Below are 19,699 nucleotides of genomic sequence, written 5' to 3'. Positions count from 1 at the left end.
ACGTTACTTGAATAGTTTTGATTTCTCCGTTAGTGCACAGCGCTTATATACGCTAAAAAAGTACGATTATCAATTTTCGTGCACCTCGTATCTTTTTTTTAGATGTACTGAATTTATTTTTATGACTTAGGTGATATTATAGCGTACAATCACTTAAATGTTTTCGCAGAACACGCATTATAAAGATAAACAGCAAGTAATACACGTAATAATCTAAAGCAATAAATAAGAGTCTGCGTGATTTCCGGATTGGAACTGTGTTTATGTCATTTTCATGTCGTTTCGTTGATATTTTAGTTTATTTTATTACGTTTCAATAACAGCTTGATAGCCTATATTGCAAAATATAATAAATTTAAAATGTAACGTTTGTTTATACAAAGTTATTTAAAAATCATAATATTATACACCGTTGAATTTGGCTCAACGTCAATTGCAACATTGCATCAACAAAAATGTGTCCAGTTAAAAAAAGATCAGTGATTTTGTCACCTTGCAAACTCTAATTTGACAGGTGGTGATGTTTACTCTTTTATACGATTTATTATTATGTTTGATAGAAATATTACACAAATACCGTTTTCGTGCAATTTAACAATTTACTGTTTTTTTTTGTAAATAAAGTCATATACGAGTTTTGTATTTTTTTGCGAAAACTGTGCGACACTGATAGCTGCGATATAACATGTCACACGCGCACGCAATAAAGAGTCGGTGATATCAAACTTGAAGCAATATTATAATAAATTTTATTATTAACATTCTTTAAAGATAATCACTGTATGCGAAAAGCAACTCTTGCGGGTGGTTATGTTTCATAAAGTGAATGTTTTAAACGCGCATATGCAAATATAAAAAAATGATAGAAAAATGTTCTTAACGTTTCGAAGATAAAACTTGAGCTTCTCACGACATTTGTTCAAACTCGTGACTCTAGATAATGTTAACAATAAAAAATATGAAATATTGTTGCATTATACGTTCGTGAATATTACATATTCACGATATATAATAAATATTTTTTTGGTTTATATATTCATCGTACAAAGAAGGCTAAGAGCGGAACTATTTTAAATGCGATTTTCAATATTTTCCCATGAAAGCATCTTTTTAATTTTGCTTTTTCTGAATTCAGCACAAAAACACAAGAAAACATGCATAAAAAAATTTCATTGCTGGGGCCAAAATCCAGTAGTTTTACCTATACTCCTTTGCAAGCGATAATAATTATTGGTTGTAAAAAACTACTTTTATCTTTTATTACACGTACATGTGTTGTCGTAAACATTGGTTTTATTTATTAAAAGATATGTATGGACATAATCGTTTTATTTTATAACAAAATATATAAAGATATATAATAAATGTTTTAAGAAATATCTACATTTATCCAAGATAAGAAGAGTGCGGAAACAAATAAACATTTTTATTAAAAAAGTAAAATAAAAGTAAAACACACTTTATCAACAACTACAACACAGATTTATAGCTTAAAGGATTATGATAATTTGATAAAGACATTTATTCCTTATACGTGAAACACGCAATGTTATAAAGATAAATAATATATCTTGTCGGGATTAAAAAAAGAAGTAAACAAAAATTAACACGTATATATACAGATAAAAAAATATCGTAAACAAATCATCTTACATTTTACAAAATTTAAAACACAAAATATAAATTAAAGAGTTTGTTTTACATTTAAAAAAAGTGTTAAATTTAACACAGAAAGTTTAATGAATTCTATAATTGTTACGAAATGTGAGTACACTTATATAATTAGAAAATTCTAGCTCAAAAATAAGCAAAACAAAGTAAAAAAAAGATAGATAACTCACATCTCAGCACTGTCAAGAAAAGAGTCAATCATAAAACAATCAATTGTTATTGTTAATTTTTGTGCACTGATGAGAGTAATAAAAAAAACTGTAATCAAGAAAAAATTCGGTACTGCTATAGTGTATATGAATATAATAAGTTTTTTTGTATAATAAACTATAATACACATATATTCATATATATATATATANATATATATATATATATATCAGGTTTTTTCTTAAATTATAAGCTATTTACTTACTGATGGTAATTTTAATATACGATATTTTCAGAGAAAATACACGTAGACTTTTTTCTAACTGTGTACTGAAGAATATAGTTTGCGCTATGATATGCGTTATAAAGACGAAGAATAAAATGCATACATTTGTTACCATATGCATTCGTAATCTACTCCTTTATATTATTAATTAAAAAAATCTTTTTGTTTAAATTTACAACACTAAATAAAACTAAACCGCACATCTATCTATAACGCAGATTTACAGTTTATTCTTAGAATAGAATAAGGACAAAGAAACAAATAAAGAAAACATTAATGTAACAATGTTTGCTTTTTGTGTAATTTTTTATTTAATTTCAACATTAAATATTTACAAACTTTCAGTTTGTTATAGCTAAGTTAATAATCAAAGTTATTAAACTTATATTATTAATAATACGAGGTAATATTGTTAGTATTTTAAAAAAAAAACATATTATTGATGCAACTATTTATTCAGTTTTAAGTAACTTTATAATTCATAATTCATACAAATATTGTTTGCACACATTTATGCTTTTCTTCTGTCGTTTATGGTTTTTGTGTCGTGCGTTGTTATTGTTTATTTTTGTTTAATAATTTTCCGACGAGAGACGGAGCCACTTTTCCCAACTAATGAATAGTAAAATAGTATTTGGTTAATGTTAATAGTGATAAACTTCAACATATATTTTACAATTATATATATACTTACTAAAGACAGTCCTATTTTTCCTAAAGTACCCCACTATAAAAAACAAAGTTTTATTTAAGCATCGTAGCACACAGAAAGATACGTAAAAACTATTCAATCAATAATTTATATATTATTATAAAAAGAACTTGATTATCATTTATTTTAAACATCTATTTAGACATTTAAAATCTTATCTTACACATAAGTAACTAAAAAATATAAATATACATATAAACAATAAAACCTAAAAAAAATAAATTATAAATAAATCACATTATATATTAAATATATATGTATGTCTTAAATCATAACTAATAAAAAAGTTCGTCGAAAGAAACATATTAGAATAAGTGTGTGTATATGTGTCACAGAATGTTTAGTAAATATGGCAAATTTAAAAAAAATTACATTAGTACAAGGCATTAGAGTAATACTTACAATAGATGGATCTGCCAAAGCTTCAGCCATTGCTTTACCCACAGCTTCAGCATCGGCATCGGCAAGTGCATCAGCCCATGCATCAGCTTCAGGATCGGCAACCGCTCTTGATTCCACAGAAGGAGCGTTAATAATTGCCAAAACAAAGATGATGGCAAGAGTCAATGGCAAAAACAAACGCATTTTGTTGANTGTTTAATAAAGNTCAAGTTATANTTNAACGTTACTTGAATAGTTTTGATTTCTCCGTTAGTGCACAGCGCTTATATACGCTAAAAAAGTACGATTATCAGTTTTCATGCACCTCGTATCTTTTTTTTAGATGTACTGAATTTATTTTTATGACTTAGGTGATATTGTAGCGTACAATCACTTAAATGTTTTCGCAGAACACGTATTGTTGTAAAGATAAACAGCATATTTATTAAGTAATATGTACGCGATAATCTAAAGCAATAAACAAGAGTCTTCTGCATGATTTCCGAATTGGAATTGCGTTTATGTCATTTTCATGTTCGTTGACATTTCAGTTTACTTTATTACATTTCAAGAACAGCTTGATAGCCTATGTCGCAAAATGTAATAAATTTAAAAAGTAAAGGTTGTTTATTTGGTTATTTGAAAATTATAATATTGTACACCGTTGAATTTGGTTCAACGTCAATTGCAACATTGTATTAATAAAAATATGTAGGTCCAGTTAAAAAAACGCCGGTGACTTGTCATCTTGCAAACTCTAATTTTGACAGATGATGATATTTACTTTCATATACAATTTATTATTATGTTTGATAGTAATGGTAACCAAACATTGTTTTTGTGCAAATTAACAATTTACTATTTTTTGGTAAATAAAATGATATAAGAGTTGTTTTGCAAAAACATGTGCGACACTGATAGCTGCGACATAACATGTCACACTTGCACGCAATAAAGAGTCGGTAATATCAAACTTGAAGCAATATTTGTTAAATCGTGAGTTAAATTCGTGCAGAAGAGATGAAATCTTTATGTATTTGTGAAGCATAAAGAGAATAACAATAAATTTTATTATTAACACTCTTTAAAAATAATCTTTGTATGCGAAGAGCAACTCTTGCAACTGGTTATGTTTCATAAAGTGAATTTTTTAAACGCGCATATGCGAATATAAAAAAATTGTAGAAAAATGTTCGTAACGTTGCAGAGATATAACTCGAGCTTCTCACGACGTTTGTTCACACTCGTGACTCTAGATAATGTTAACAATAAAAACTATGAAACATCGTTGCATTATACGTTTGTGAATATTACACGTATCTATTTTTGGATATTTGTAAAATTATATTGCGGCAAATCGCATTTCCGTGATCTTTCTCGTATACGAATTTACATGATCTTTGATTACAGAGAGAGCAGAATTCACAGCGTTGCTTTGCCAGCCAAAACATCTTTGCTTCCGGAATCTTCGATTACCGAAAATAACATACCGCCGCCAATACCACGTCGACATTCTGCTACCCCAGCGGTAAGAAAGTTTTTAAAATCTTATTACAAAATATATGCACTGTTATTACGCTTTATTTCTGTTCAAGATATTGAACTTAAATTGTTTCAATGACTTTCTTCAAAATGTATCGAAAAATCACGTGTTATACAAATGTCACGATAATTCTGTTGTTACGTAAAATATTCTACGACACATTATACAAATAAAAGAGATAGGTTGCTGAAGTGATTAAAGATTGAAAAGACGTAGAGAAAGACGGAAGATATTAAAAGGATTTTCTGAACTTAGAGTATCTCCCATGCAGATAAGTTCGGAAAGTTGTGTAACCACATCGTCGGTATTCGAGGCGGTATTCAGGCGCGCCACATAATCTCGACGCTTTAAATCACGCGACTAAAACCCTTCCGGAGTATAGGCACCACCACAACTTCGTAAATTAATACCACTGGACGTTACACGCAAAGTCGCTCGATAAAATTCAAATTAAAACTGAAATTCTCTGTAATCAAGAAAATTTTGCGATAGAAAATTAACAACAAATATGTATTTTACCGGAAAATTGTGTACGCACACACATTTGCATGAGCAAACGCTACATTCGGGAAATTATGATAACACTCACTCAAATTTGCAAAGCCGCGTCAAACGCATTGAGAGCGCTTCAAGTATTTAAAGAGCAATTCGCGCGACGTATAAGAGTTTGCCAGCAATAAATGTTTGAAGCTAATGAACTTCTCCGGTACTTTACGTGTGTCAACAACCCACGTTTAAACTTGATGTTTGTCTTTGAACAGAGATAAGCGCTAATCTGGCACTTATATAACTTTTGTAACCCGTAATTCGTTGCCGAGGTAAACTCGGTGCAAGAAGAACAATAGGTGTATCTTTCTACCGTAAATTTCTCATTTACTTGCTTGAGAAGTAACTCGTGAACTCTTTTTTCTTCAAAATAACGAGATGCAACAAAATAAAGTTACATCTGCTTGATTCGAATTAAATTATTGAATATGGAGAGAGAGAGAGAGAGAGAGAGATACGCGAAATCGCTCAATTTCTGTTCGCACAGGTAGCACCACCTCCGATTCCGCTGAGACCGCCGGCAATACCGAAAAGATGCAAGAATGAGAAACCCATACTGACAACAAAGCAAGATAGTCAAGTAAATCATCAGAAAACAAACGATCCGTCGTCGATGATTTCGACCGCATGGGACAACGTGGATTCGACGAATAAAAAATTCATAGACTTGAATTCATTCGCAAATCTAGATCAAATGCCTCGTCAGGTAAATACGTCAAATCTTGTTCTTTCATTGAAATGTCATTAAAAAATTATTTACACGTCGAGAATCTGTGCGTGTCGTGATGAAATTTTTCAATTCAGATTATTATCACATGTCTTCGCTCGCAAAATAGAGCTCTTTAGAATCTGATACGCTCTTTCCGTCTTTTCGCGGATTTCAGGATTACGTGTTGAATAATGGGGGAAAGGACACGCGGGGAGCGAACGAGAATAACGATTTCGTGGCCGACTTCGAACGAGCGAACTTCCAGGAGGACGGAGGCAAAGTTCTCGAGCAGAAGTCAAGTTTCGAAGATCTGCAGAAGGCTTCCTTGGATCTCGAGAAAAGACTTCACGAGAGAATTATTAAGAGCGCCGAGGAGAAGTTCGAGGATTCGAATAATCGCGCGGATGCTCGACAGGACGCGATCACCGTATCGCAGCCTATTAATAGGTAAATAATTGTTTGCGTCGAAAATTGACTTGACGTCGAGTCTACGGAACTTGATGTGTTCGGGGGTGTCGATTGCTTCTTTTAAGTGTGCAGTGAGATACAATTACTCACGAATGGTCTTGTCATGTCTCATCAACGTGAAGTGTACCACTCGGAGAGACAAGTTGGCAACATGGGGATTCGGTTCAGGTCGAACGGAAGCGAGATATTACGGGCGATTACGTTTACGATAGGTTCGTTAAACGAAGCGGAACTTCAAACTCGATCTCGACGAGCTGCGCGACTAGAAACAGGAATACTCGGGCATTCTCGGGACTATGTCTGTTGGAAATTTCTCTCATAATTTGACGTACAAATCGGATTATATATATTACAGAGAAAGAAGCTGTAGTGTCGGTTTTCGATTTTTCGTTTTTAATAAACGCTTAATTTTTATTGTAATAAATTTTTTTAAAAAGAAAGAGATTAACCTGTGAAAAAAATCTCTTATGTACGGACAAATTCTCATATGCGATTGTATTTGATCGCCAGATGTGGAATTTGTATCCGTATATGAATTTTTTTCTCAAGTAATTTAATTTTTTTAACACGTTCTTTTTAATCAATTGCCGACGCGCGTTTTGCAAACGATTTATGATACAACAACAGGATTTCGAATCGACTCGGTTTGCAAAGATCGATCTCTAATTTTTCCGCGCAGGCATCAATTATCGAAGTTCGCAAAAGACGACGAACCCGAGCAGAAAGAATCATCCGAAAACGAACCGAAAGAGAGAACAATGCTAAGAGAGGTCTTTCAAGAGGAAGAATCCAAGTACACAACAACAATTTTGTTCGGACGTGAACGAAGATCGAAGTTCGAGGAGTTACAGGCGGCCTCGAAGAATCTAGAAAGACGTTTGCACGGAGACGAGGATTATCGTCGACGTGCGGAGATGGAAAGACGGATCAACAGGGACAAGCCTCCCAGGTAAGGATACGACGCGTCGCGTTCTCTGTATTCTTTTTTTTCGATTTGTGGAATCCTCATAATTTGAATGCAAGTTCGACGACAATGACAAAAATATATGTAATATTTTCTTCCTATTTGTTGTTGTTTTCCTATTTGTTATCTGAAGAAAACAATCAATAAAAAATAGATTGTACATAGAACAAAACTTGAGTAAATGAATCTGTCTTTTGTAATATACGATTTCAGATACGAAGATCTCGAGAGAATCCCGCAGGATCTCGACAGACGTTTTCATGGCGAGCAGAAGGCTCTGGAGCATCTAATCATGCGGAGCAAATACGAGAGCGATATGGAAAGGGCCAGAAATGTTCTGCAGCATAATCTCCGAAAGGAGCGAAGCTGCGGCGAGAAACTTGAGAAACTGCCGAAGGCTACGCAGACGAATTTACCGCCGCCTTTGAGCGCCATTTGTCAGAGCCCAGTACCGAAGCCCATCAGCGTCCGGCAGGATAGTAACGTTTCCTCGGACAGTTTCAGCCAGACCAGCTCGCCGAGCTACACCAGCAAGACAATGGAGGCTCCTCTTCTGCCTCACAAGCACGGAAAAGTACCAGGTTAGTCGCAAAGCTCACTTGACGGTAGAAAAACATAAATTGTAATATGTGCAATATATCTTCTCGAAATATCACAAATTAAATTGCATATTAACCTTTCAGTGTCAGACATAAAAATTGACCTTCCAGTTGTCCTAAACTAGATCTGTGAGATCAACGCGACTTTAAATTTGAATATTTCCGCAAAAGGCAATATTTTTTCACTTTCTTTTTTTTTTTTTGAATCGAGAATTTACTTTAGTCACGTGTCTTTAAAAACGTGACTGAAGTAAGGTCACGTGACAGGGAGGAGAAATACTACGTGACTAAAGTCACGTGACTCTACAAACTATACTTTATTCACGTGTCTTTAAAAACCGGATTGAAATGTCACAGTACTCGCCAACACACAGAGAAACGGAACAAAGCATGACCGTCTTGACTATGACAACCATATATTACACATATGAGAGGTGTCAGAAAAACGTAGAACATTATCATCAATGTCTAAGGCCCTAAAGTTTTTTTCATAGCCTTCAGAGATGTCGCGTTAAATTAATATCTAGTAGATATACTGGTTTAAAACTGTTGGGTGGATCTCGGAGATCCATATCTGGCACCGAAGGGTTAACACTCAGCTTTTTTCTGTTGCGAGATATCGAGATTTCTTCTCGAAAACGACAGATATAAAACGCGCGTGGCAGAACACGCCACGCAACTGAGATGAAACGGAAAAGTTTAACTCCGCGCCTTACCGCGCGTTTCGTCTTCGTATTTCTTCTTTTCTCTTGTCGCTTGGGTGATCGATAAAGTTGTCTGCTCGAAACAAACAAGAAAAATAGAAATTAAAAGTTTCGCGCGATTTATCGTGAAGTTCGAAGACAAAAAAAAAAAAAAGAAAAAAGAAACCCGACGTGTACTCTTCGTCGCGTTCTTCTCTGAAAAATTCGTATCTTCGGAGAAGATCGGAAACGCCCGTTGAATCTGTCTGTAACAAAGAAATTCCGCGACCAATATTGTCGTTGACACCTTTCAGGCAGAGCTTTAGTGTTGGAGCGTGATAACTCATCCGGACGGCCGATAACGAAGTCTACGAGTACGCCGGCCAGTTTGCAGACTATCGTCAGGATGCACGGGAACAATGGTTCGTTGCATCACAAAGTAAGTCTCAAAAACAAACCGATTTTCCGCGTGAGAACCGGCGCGCGTGCCATCAGAGAGAGAGAGAGAGAGAGAGAGAGAGAGAAAAAAAAAAATAAAAGCGACAAAAAACTTGTGCATTTTATTTTTTTGACATATCGGACGTTTAATTCTTTAGCTCCGAAATATTTTAATCTTATCTGATTACAGAATTTTCATATCGCACTTTGCTACTTATTCAATTTTTTTAGTAACGTCGTAAAGCGCGGGATTTTGCGAGCGCGTGTTCTGAATACTTGATGTGTGTATGTATGTCTCTGCTTAGATAATCAGGAACATGACTGGCGGCCACTACGTGACGACCGGCAGACTGCGTTTCAGATCTGTGCAGATTGTGGTGAATGCCATCGCCCTCTTGGCCATAGCCGGTGGTCTCGCCGCGTACTTCAAAAGTAAGTTCCGACTTACTTAATTACAATTAATTTTATCATCGCAGCTGTTTCTCGATCAAAAATTACAATTTTAATTCAATTTTGACGTGATACGAATTTTCTCAACTCGTCGTCGAGTCGCAAGTAAAACACAGATGTGGCTGTTTATTCGGCACAATGCGCGACACGCGTAAAGTTGGAAGGCATCGAGCGGTGCGAGGTATTTGACCGAGATAAACACGATTGTTCACCTCTTTGAACCGCTTTAATGCGCGTGCAAGTGCAGCAACGAGCTACATACAGAACCGAGGGATCAATAGTGCGAGTTCTCGCAACCCACCTGATTCCAAATGTCAACATTAGCTCGGTAACGAACGGAATATGTGTTTCTCGTCGAGTTTTTTTTTTCACAAAAATTTCATGTAAACGTTTTAAAATTCTCGCTTTCTCTATAATATGTTTGTTTTATGTAAACGAAACTTGCGCTCCCGCGTAACAAAATATACTGTCGATTTCAACAAAAATTTCTAATAGTTTTGCAATATCAATATTTGAAATAAATTATTGAAATCGCACTTGAAATTTACAAACCGAGATAATCGCGATATCGAATATTACGTTTGCGAGTTGACAGGCTGATAATTGCGAAAGTTCGAAGCGCGCGCATACATAATCCCAATCTGTTTGCTGTGCGAACGTTACGCAAAGATATTATATGTACACTACGCGACAAATCTGTTAAATTCTGATTCGATTTATAATTCAGAATGATGTTGACTCGAAATTTAAAATCAAAGTAAAGAAGTATATATTGTGCTTAACACCACGAGTCACACACACAATTTTGTGTCCGAAAACCAGTCCGAAGTTGTTTGAAATATTTTTCACTGATCACACAGAGTCCGAAAGTGACTTGAAGACGAACAGCATATACACGTCTATGATCCCGATAGGCGAATATCCGTATTTGATCACGGAAGAACACAATCCAGCTCCGGGAATATGTCTACCTGTCATCGTGACCTTCTGCCAGCAGCACAAGGTAACACAGCTGTATTGAACTTCAGTGTTTCTCATCAATGCGAGCGAACAACACATTGAGATTTAGTATAGAGGAAAATCTTTTTTGATTATTCGAACATAAAAAAATGACGGAACTCCTTACATTATCGGAAAAAGAGGGGAGTTTTTTTTTTTTTTCATAAATCTTTTTCTCGCGAAATTCATCATCTTCGAAACTCCCGTATTTTTTATAATAGCTCGTACAAAAAACGCAATCAGTAATTCAGCTGGTTCGTTTGGAATCACCCTCAATGAGATTTATATTTATATTTTCTAAAAAGGAGAAAGAAGCTCAAGCAAAAGCTGTTTTTTGCGAGAGAACGTAAAATAATTTTCGCGAAATGTACGCGGCGGGCGTAAATGCCGGAATCCGTGCTCCGGTATGTGGCATTGTAATAGCGCCACTTGTAACAAAAGCGGCGAGTAAGAATGACAGCGCGATATACTTTCGCCTTTCTGCGGGAAAACGTCGTCATGATGAGAATTAAAAGCAGCTGTCGGTGGTCGGTAATTCCAGCTCTGTCTCGGGTGAATACGTGTTTTACGTTCAACCCAACCCTTTGTTCTCTGTTACAGTGCGGTCCGTTCTCGGCGACGGGGATGTTTTAAAATTCATAAGATGCGTTTGCGATGTGCAGCCGTGCGTATCGGAAACGAACGTGTCCGCGAGCACGAGCAAAGCCGAAACACGCGAAAATGTGTTATCGTTATGTGTTGTAGAAAATTTTAACAAGATTGGCAAAGTTCGCGCGTTCTACTTACGGATTCCATATCTTGAATATTGTCTGAAGAAGTTCGATACTACTCGTTCGAAATTGGGAATTCGAATCGCTTTCGTGACGAAGTTAGTTTTTCAATTAAAAGAGAATATCGACTAAGTAGTTCTTAGTCGTTTCCTCTGCTATAATCTCGTGTGTCGCAAGTAATCAGGAAACTTTATTGAGAGACTGAAGTTTGCGTAATTATTGCAAATGAATTTTTTTTGGTTTTTTTTTTTTTACTTTAAAGCGTCAGAAATTCGGTGCTGTTTTTTTAAATCTTGAATTTGTCTCGCTCGAGAAAAACTTTTTTCGCAGTTAGGAGATAATTGTATCAATTAATTTAATTTCGAGTAATTCACTTTTTTTTTTTATTTCGCGCGAATTACAGGCGTCGCAACAAATTGCGTCGTACGTACAATTCTTGTCATGCAAAAGCGTGTATTTTATTTGATATTTGAATCCCGGCACGGATTTACATATGATAGCGTTGTAATCACGGCTAATGCTATCCGACGTAATCTCGATGTGTGATTTCTAAAATTAATGCGCATTTGCATTTCAATCGCTCAGGCTCCGTACAACTACACTGTGTTTCCGAATTATATGGGAAATTTTGGACAACGGGAAGCGCAGAACGAACTCGAGCTTTATGAAGCTGTCGTCGACGTCAGGTGCTACGAACTGGCTGCTCTATTTCTGTGTAGCGTTTTCGTGCCGAAATGCGGACTAGGAGGTCGCGTCGTACGTCCGTGTCGCAGTCTCTGTCGTCGTAAGTCTGAAACTTTTAAACAAATAATCGAAAAATAACACTCCGATAATTTTCAACTAAGCGAGAAATAAAATAGAGCCTCAAGAGTCATGTTGTGTTTCAAAAATTCCAGAAACAATTTTTCTACACGACGTGCAAACCGAGTATCTTGCGTGTAGAGTCCTTCGAATTAATAAGTGTATTAAATTGCGCTTTAAAAATATTTCGCATCCTGCGCATGACTCTTAAGGCTTTGTCACTTTTCTCTAAATTACTTTTTTATCATTGAAACATTTGTATTTACTTACCTACTTATAAAACACTTTTCTCCGAGTTTGTTTTTCATTTTTATTCAATGCAAAATATGTCGCAGATATGTATTTAATTTATTCCACAAACGTAGCGATTATCTCGTAACGTTTTATAACGCGAAACCTTCTTTCAGTTCGCGCGATAATGCAAAATTGAAAAACCATCGAGCGATATACGCAAATAAACGATAAAATCTTTTTATACCGACTTGGTGCCGCGACCGCTGAAAATTTTGTCCCATTTTCCGCTCGATATTCCGCTCTTAACCTCCTTCTTTTCCTCATCCTCCCGAAAAAAAAAAAAAAAACGAATTTCTTTTCCGTTCGATTTCAGAGACTAAGAGACGATGCGGCTTCTTTCTGAAAGTCTTTGGTTTGTCTTTACCGGATTATCTCGAATGCGATCTTTTTCCGGACAGCATGAATCCCGAAGAATGCATCGGACATTACGAAGTGATGCAGGCGGCAAGAAGAGCCGAGAAATCGAGTAAGTAAAAGCCGAATGCGAAAGTTTTAGCGCTTAAGTTTCAGCGTATCTTAGTTACACGCTTCTTTCACGTATAGCTTATACTTCACTCTTCTCCGTCAGTTTCTCCTTCTTATTCCCATTGTTGAAGTTAAATTTCTCTTTCCTTCGTTGTGTAAAACAGTTTTCTCCGCTTCAACTTGCACTTGAAAAGAAAAAGAGACAAGAATAATAACGCAATTGCTTGATTTTTTTTCTCATTGGTTTTTTTATCGTAATTTTGTTAACTACGTACCACCGGCGAAATACCTTACACGTGAAATGTTTTGCGTGGAAATTAATATTATTTATGTGTTTTGTCCTCTTTTGTTCCTTATTCGCGCGCGAACGTTAATTACAGAAAACATCCGCGGAAACGGAACCAATTGTTGAATAATCCGATATTCCCATTGTTCCCAGCTTCCTTTGACGTGTTTCCTCGGTTTCCCCTTTTACGCCGCACTATACCTCGCTCTCTTATGTTATATGTATATTTCCTATTGTCGCTCGGTCTCCTCCCGCGCAACGTACTGATGATTAATAATTGCAATGCAAATGACGTACATCATATTAAAATTCACGTGGTAAAAGAATATTTTATCAATTTTTACGAAGTAAATTTTAGTTTCCGTAAATTTTCTGATCGTAAATTTTGATCCTGACAACATGAAGAATTACAAAACAAGAAGAGATATGAGATTCTAGAATTTTTTTCGAACACACTGCTCGATGAATTTGAATGACAGTCACGCGCGCGCGTCATGTGCATAACGCGCGCCGATATGCCTGGCTCCGATAACTGGGTGGTGCTTGAAATTCTTGCGAAGCTTTGAAATGAGAGAAGAGAGAATTAAATGATGGCCGCGCGCGGGCCGCCTGCAATTTCCAAAGCAAATATTACGTAAATCGCGGTGACAGGCGCGCGGCGACGGGATTGATCAGGAAGTGTGCCTCCGTCCCTCGTCTCGCGGCGAATTTAATTCGCGATCGCCCGGATCGCGCCGCTGATAAAGAGAGATTCATTCGCGTCCGCAGTTAATTAAGATTGAATTGCGTTGTAATTGCGAACCCCAACTCAATCGGACTCGAATTCAAAAGGATTTTCGAGATATTTCGATGGCTATTTTTCTCGAGTTTTTCTTCTTTCTTTGTATGCATATATCTATATATTTCCTTCGGGTTTTTCCGTTCCCGAATTGCGGCAATAAGACTCTGCGCGATTCAATTTAATGATTTCGTTAATCTCGCGATTGTAGAAGTAGTGTAATTAAAAGTTCGCTCACTGAGAATTTTTTAATCGCTTTTTTGCACGCTATTCTCTTCCCTATAAAAACATTATTTTTAATCTGTCCGATAAAAATGTTTAATTAGAAGAAAATTCTCCTCTCGTTGCGCATTTACAAAAATTACGTACTCTAATTTCTCAAAATTAATTAGTTTTGAAGAGAGATTTTTATATAAAAAATAATAAGATAGTCGAAAGACTTCATCAAGAAACACGCGCGCGCATCATCTAGTGCCAATGACATTGTGTCACCGGTAGAGATACTGAAAGCGGCATCTGTGTAATGTGTGCGGTTGTGTTTGGTAATTGCGAAAGAAGTTCAGTAACACCCTATGTACGCATACGTGTTCCCACATATCCGGGCGATATCGCGATTTTGTGTACCCCGAGCTGTCGCATGTGTCCATCGCTGATGGAATCTTAATTGCAAAATCCATATTAAACTATCGTATGACGGCCCATCTGCGACGCCAAGCAGCTTTATTGAGTCGGGCTTGATGCATGTGTACATATCGCATATATATTATGTGTGTGCGTGTGCGAAAGCACCGAACCGCAAACGCAGGGTGTCATGTCCATCGTATGAGAAGACATATTATGAAAGATATAACATTACGCACCGCAACCGAGAGAAATCGAGATATTGTTGACATTTCTTGTAAGAGTGCATTTTTATAGGAAAATATGTTCTATTCTCTTTTGTATGTTTATTTATTTATTTATTTATTCGACGGCCAATGTCGCAAAAATAAAAATAAAATCAAGTTGCAAAAAGCGGCAAAAAAAACTATATACGAATAAAATGAGAAATCCTTTCGATTTGTTTACGTAGTATGCAGCAGCGGGTTTCAATGCGACGGCACAAGATGCATACCATCGGATTGGCGATGCGACGGTCATCTGGACTGCTCCGATCACAGCGACGAGATCGAATGCGGAGAATGCAATTTCAGTTCGTCGTTATCTCCGATGTCTTCGACGCCATCCACCACATTCGGCAAGATAATAAAAGGACCCTCCGACAAGGCTTCCTCCACCAAGTCCTCGTTGCACTGCGGCAAAAGAAGATGCATGTCGGCCAGTCATATCTGCGACGGTGTAATGGATTGTCCGTGGGGACAGGACGAGCGGTATTGTTGTAAGTAGATCTGTGATGCGTATTCTGTGCTCGTATTGTTAAAATAAAAACAACAACAAAATATTGCAAAACAAATTGCGATGGTATTTTTATAATTTATATTTTTATAAGATATAAATAGTTTCCAGAATCGCAAATTGAAAATTCTTATTGTTTTTTTTTTTCAGTAAAACTGAGCGAAAGAAACGGAGACATCGGCAAAGGCCGGCTCGAGGTGTACCACGCGGAACTTGGTAAATTTGTGCCGGCGTGTATCTCGCATTGGGAATCCACATCGGCACAGGAAATTTGTGCTATGCTGGGATACACGTAAGTTATCGAAAGCGCGACACATTATACAAAATTGATTCTGAAATATCGCCGGATTTGCCTCTTCAATCTCCGATTTCACACGCATTTTTTACAGAGTTGCGAATACCGTCATCAACGTAACGAAATTCGATCTGGAAAACGTTACTACTGAGGATACCGAGGATACCGGGCCGCGACCAAATTTGCTGAAGCAGTTTCAGAATTGCGTCAATAAACGAGAAAGTTACCCCACAGTGAAACTAACTTGCACCAAATACGGTATTGGAAATTTTAAAATACCCAAAGTTAATGGAGGGCGCCTTAAGTTAATTTGTTCTTCGAAGTTTTTTCGGAATTTATTACGACGTGTGTTGATCGATTTTGCTTCAGCTTGCGGCCGCAGACGTTTCGTTTACGGGAACGTGAAGGCTCAGAAGCGAATAGTGGGTGGTGTGGAGGCAGCCCCTGGTGATTGGCCGTTTCTCGCAGCCATTCTTGGCGGACCCGAACACGTCTTCTATTGTGCCGGTGTTCTCATTGCCGATCAGTGGGTTTTGACCGCGTCCCATTGTGTTGGAAAGTATGTGCAATATATATAAAATAATTTATAAAAAAAAAATATCGAAACATCTCAACTATGAGATCGGATTTTATATTAACAGCTTCAGCCAAACAGAGGTGTCTGGTTGGACAATACAGCTCGGTATTACCAGAAGACTCTCTAACAGTTATCTCGGTATCAAGCTGAAAGTGCGAAGAGTGATTGCACATCCGAATTACAACATGAGAGCTGCTCACGACAATGACATAGCATTATTCCAAGTAAATTTGTATTTATATTTAATTTTAAATATTTAACACAAAAAATATTTAACTCGAAAAATATACGTCGCATGTAAAATTATTCTAGCTGTTGCTTCGGTCTTAATTAATTAGAGCTTTGCTATTTTTTCTTACTTGATATGTATGCACGTGTTGTTTTGTGTTGCAGCTTGAAAGACGAGTTCAGTATCACGAGCATCTGAGGCCGGTATGTTTACCGACTGCTGCTACGAATCTTGTACCTGGTACTCTTTGTACGGTCATCGGTTGGGGCAAGAAAAACGATACTTACAGTAAGTAATCAAGAAAATACCGCAATCTAAAGTTATCTTCGTTACACAACGCATTATTTTATTTATTTATTTCATAGCTTCTGAATACGAACCCGCTGTAAACGAGGTACAAGTTCCCATCCTCAATCGACAAATTTGTAACTCGTGGTTAGCGTTCAAAGAATTAAATGTCACCGACGGAATGATTTGCGCCGGTTATCCAGACGGAGGAAAGGACGCGTGCCAGGTAAATTTATTTTTAAATTATGATCAAAGATAAGAAAAATAACGTAAATCACCGAGATGTTCTTCTTCAAGGGGGATTCCGGTGGACCCTTATTGTGTCAGGACAAAAACGACAAGGAGAAATGGTACGTCGGCGGAATTGTCAGCTGGGGCATAAAATGCGCTCATCCAAAACTGCCCGGAGTTTACGCTTACGTGCCCAAGTACGTGCCATGGATCCGAGAAGAAATGGCCAAGTACTCCGATGGCAGGTGGAACGCGTAATCGACCGAATATCGCGTGAATCATAAAACTACGATAAAATCGTAGGCAACGACAAATCGAATCGAATAAGAAGGCAAAAAGATGAAATGAAATAGATCTCAAATAAATTTTCATGTTTGCGTTTCATGTAGCTGATACGCATTGCGATATTCAAACAAGGAATTCAAAGAAATTATCAGTTCACTATATTTAGCAATTATCAGACCGCCATGTTTATGTTATCGTTTATCTACGCTTGGCAATTGCGAGGATTATTGTAGACAATTAAGACAATATCGTTTGCACATATCAACATTAGATTGTGCAACACACATTGCATTAAAAAATTCAACAGATAACTGTGCGCAATTAAAAAGGCGCAGACAAATAACGGAAGCTGATAAAAATCGTTTGTAAGACAAATAATTGAAGTTGTTTGCCAAGCTTTGAAATATTCCAGACGTTACTAGCACTGACGTAACTGAATTTGATCTCACAAGTGTGATAACGGCAAAAATCAACCAAGGAAGTCCATATCGCGATCAACGGACGAACAAATTTATTATAGAACTCGATTATCAACATATTCCGAAATATTAACGTTTCTCATGACAATACATTCTCTCATAACTCCCCAATCGAATCTTCGTCGAGTTTTCGTAAACAAAAATTTGCGATAAGCGTTTCATTGACAATAAGATAATCGAGGAAACATAGAATATGCTATTTTGTAACTAAAGTTGCACTACTAACGCGTCCGCGTTCACACGATGTTCAAATAATAAGCCATTTTCTAGAAAATTATTAGACAAAAAGATCGGTCTCATTAAAAGATGCCGATGTACGTACTTTTGGTACTAAAACAAGAAAACTATCTCTTGAGGATTTGTGTCAAAGTGAAAAAAAAATCACGCATATGATGCGACAATAAATAATTTTATAGCTGCTGACCTCAAGGCAGCCGTGTGAAGAAACCACCAAGTGGTTGAAGATTTTTTTGATCTAGGTCTGTGTGTTGCGTAGGGTGTGCGTTTAACTAACAATGGCAACGCTCGTTTAACGATACGAGCTGTTTTGAGAGGAATAATGGTGCAAGTCGTGTATTTTCTAAAACATTTACGCGCGACGTTTATATATCGACGTAAAATTAAAACTTTGTTTTTAAAATAAAACAAAATATTTAATACAAACAGAAAATAGAATATATTTTGGAAAATTAAAAACCACAGGAATTAATTTTTCTAGTAAATTGTTTCCTTAATTTTTTTAAAGTATCTTCAGAAACTTTTTTATTGTTCTAAAATACACGTTCTACCACTATTCTGCTCAACAACTTGTATACACGGATGGCAATCATGGAAAAAAAACTCTGTGATGTATATAAACAATCCTCATATTTACATACTATATACACATATATACATAAAACCAGGGAAAGATTTTAAACATTCTTTGAAATAGCTCTTTTTTTGTTTATACGTGATCATATTTACACATTTGAAGAAAGAAGCTAAACGTTTTTCGAGAAGCTGTGGATGATACGGTTTTGCATTTGATGCAAATATACTCCATCGTATTTATTAGGAATTATTTTAATACATACACTAAGGCAAAAAAATATTATATACATAGTAAAAAGTTCTAATATATAAACATATATATATACATATATATATATAAAATCAATAAGCTGTATTTTTGTAAAGAAATGAGTTAAGCGCACATCGCTACATGCAAACTGTGTACACATATTGCATGAAATGCATCGGTGTACCGCGTTTGACTAATTTAAGTAACAAGCATGCGACAATATCCTACGCCAAGAAATGTTTACGTGCTTATGTATTGATATATGTATATATATATATTGATGTAAACACATTACAAGACGTAATGCGCAGGTAGTTCTCTGTATAATACCGTGTTGTTTGTTGAGAAGCGCGGGAAACTATATAGTCACATGGTGCGTGAACGCAAAACATGTGACATTTTTGCATACCGTGCTTTTCACCGAATCGTTTTCACTCGAGGACTATAAAGTCTTCTTCTATGTGTGATTGAAAAAAATATTCCGGTCCTCAAGTGACCGAATGAAATCTAACAAAAAAACAAAAGTGCTAGAATCACACACTGAGAATATTGTACAATTCTACATTTACGCGAGCAAACATTTGATGTAGATCTCGTATGTTATACGAGAGAATGCGGTAACATATCTACATGCGGATTGAAGATGAAAGAACTGCCATGACACGAATAATAGCGATCTCGTATATTTTACTGCAAACGCTGTGGGAACGAGCGTTGCAGTCTAAATCTTATTTTTGCGCATAGACACGTAGCAAGTGTGTGTATTCCACTGTGAACGCTTTTCAGCGAGTAATAGCGTTGCAGTCTAAAGTTGATTTGCGCCCGTGCGTAGATTCGTCATCGTTCTGCAAAGCAGAATCTTTG

General features: G+C 36.3%; 2 protein-coding genes across 2 annotated transcripts; one reads left to right on the top strand and one right to left on the bottom strand.

The window, feature by feature from the left end:
* Positions 1-2,543: 2,543 nt before the first annotated feature.
* LOC109853688 (pilosulin-1-like) lies at positions 2,544-3,473 on the bottom strand. The gene is made up of 3 exons (XM_020426037.1): positions 3,222-3,473; positions 2,802-2,834; positions 2,544-2,719 (listed from the first exon to the last, which is right to left on the bottom strand). The coding sequence occupies exons 1-3, from the start codon at positions 3,402-3,404 to the stop codon at positions 2,663-2,665; spliced, it is 273 nt and encodes a 90-aa protein (XP_020281626.1). The 5' UTR covers positions 3,405-3,473; the 3' UTR covers positions 2,544-2,662.
* Positions 3,474-4,593: 1,120 nt separating this feature from the next.
* LOC109854358 lies at positions 4,594-18,430 on the top strand. Its single transcript, XM_020427374.1, has 18 exons — positions 4,594-4,728; positions 5,777-5,995; positions 6,174-6,445; positions 7,146-7,415; positions 7,644-8,011; positions 9,027-9,151; positions 9,456-9,582; positions 10,461-10,603; positions 11,955-12,153; positions 12,778-12,930; positions 15,066-15,371; positions 15,539-15,680; positions 15,778-15,941; positions 16,053-16,242; positions 16,325-16,484; positions 16,654-16,777; positions 16,855-17,003; positions 17,075-18,430. Exons 1-18 carry the CDS (start codon positions 4,594-4,596, stop codon positions 17,264-17,266), a joined length of 3,438 nt encoding a protein of 1,145 aa, XP_020282963.1. The 3' UTR covers positions 17,267-18,430.
* Positions 18,431-19,699: the final 1,269 nt, after the last annotated feature.

The sequence above is a fragment of the Pseudomyrmex gracilis genome, unplaced genomic scaffold (assembly GCF_002006095.1).
Source record: "Pseudomyrmex gracilis isolate BER0280 unplaced genomic scaffold, ASM200609v1 scaffold_2, whole genome shotgun sequence".
Lineage (NCBI taxonomy): Eukaryota > Metazoa > Arthropoda > Insecta > Hymenoptera > Formicidae > Pseudomyrmex > Pseudomyrmex gracilis.
The sequence above is the reverse complement of the archived record's forward strand: the minus strand, read 5'-3'. Positions and strand labels throughout refer to the sequence as shown.

Coding starts and splice junctions, on each gene's coding strand:
- LOC109854358 (XM_020427374.1), top strand. CDS start 4,594: ATGATCTTTGATTACAGAGAGAGCAGAATTCACAGCGTTGCTTTGCCA. Junction 15,681..15,777: donor TGTGCTATGCTGGGATACAC/GTAAGTTATCGA, acceptor CATTTTTTACAG/AGTTGCGAATACCGTCATCA. Junction 16,778..16,854: donor CAAGAAAAACGATACTTACA/GTAAGTAATCAA, acceptor TTTATTTCATAG/CTTCTGAATACGAACCCGCT.
- LOC109853688 (XM_020426037.1), bottom strand. CDS start 3,404: ATGCGTTTGTTTTTGCCATTGACTCTTGCCATCATCTTTGTTTTGGCA. Junction 2,835..3,221: donor CTTTGGCAGATCCATCTATT/GTAAGTATTACT, acceptor TGTTTTTTATAG/TGGGGTACTTTAGGAAAAAT. Junction 2,720..2,801: donor GAAAAATAGGACTGTCTTTA/GTAAGTATATAT, acceptor ACTATTCATTAG/TTGGGAAAAGTGGCTCCGTC.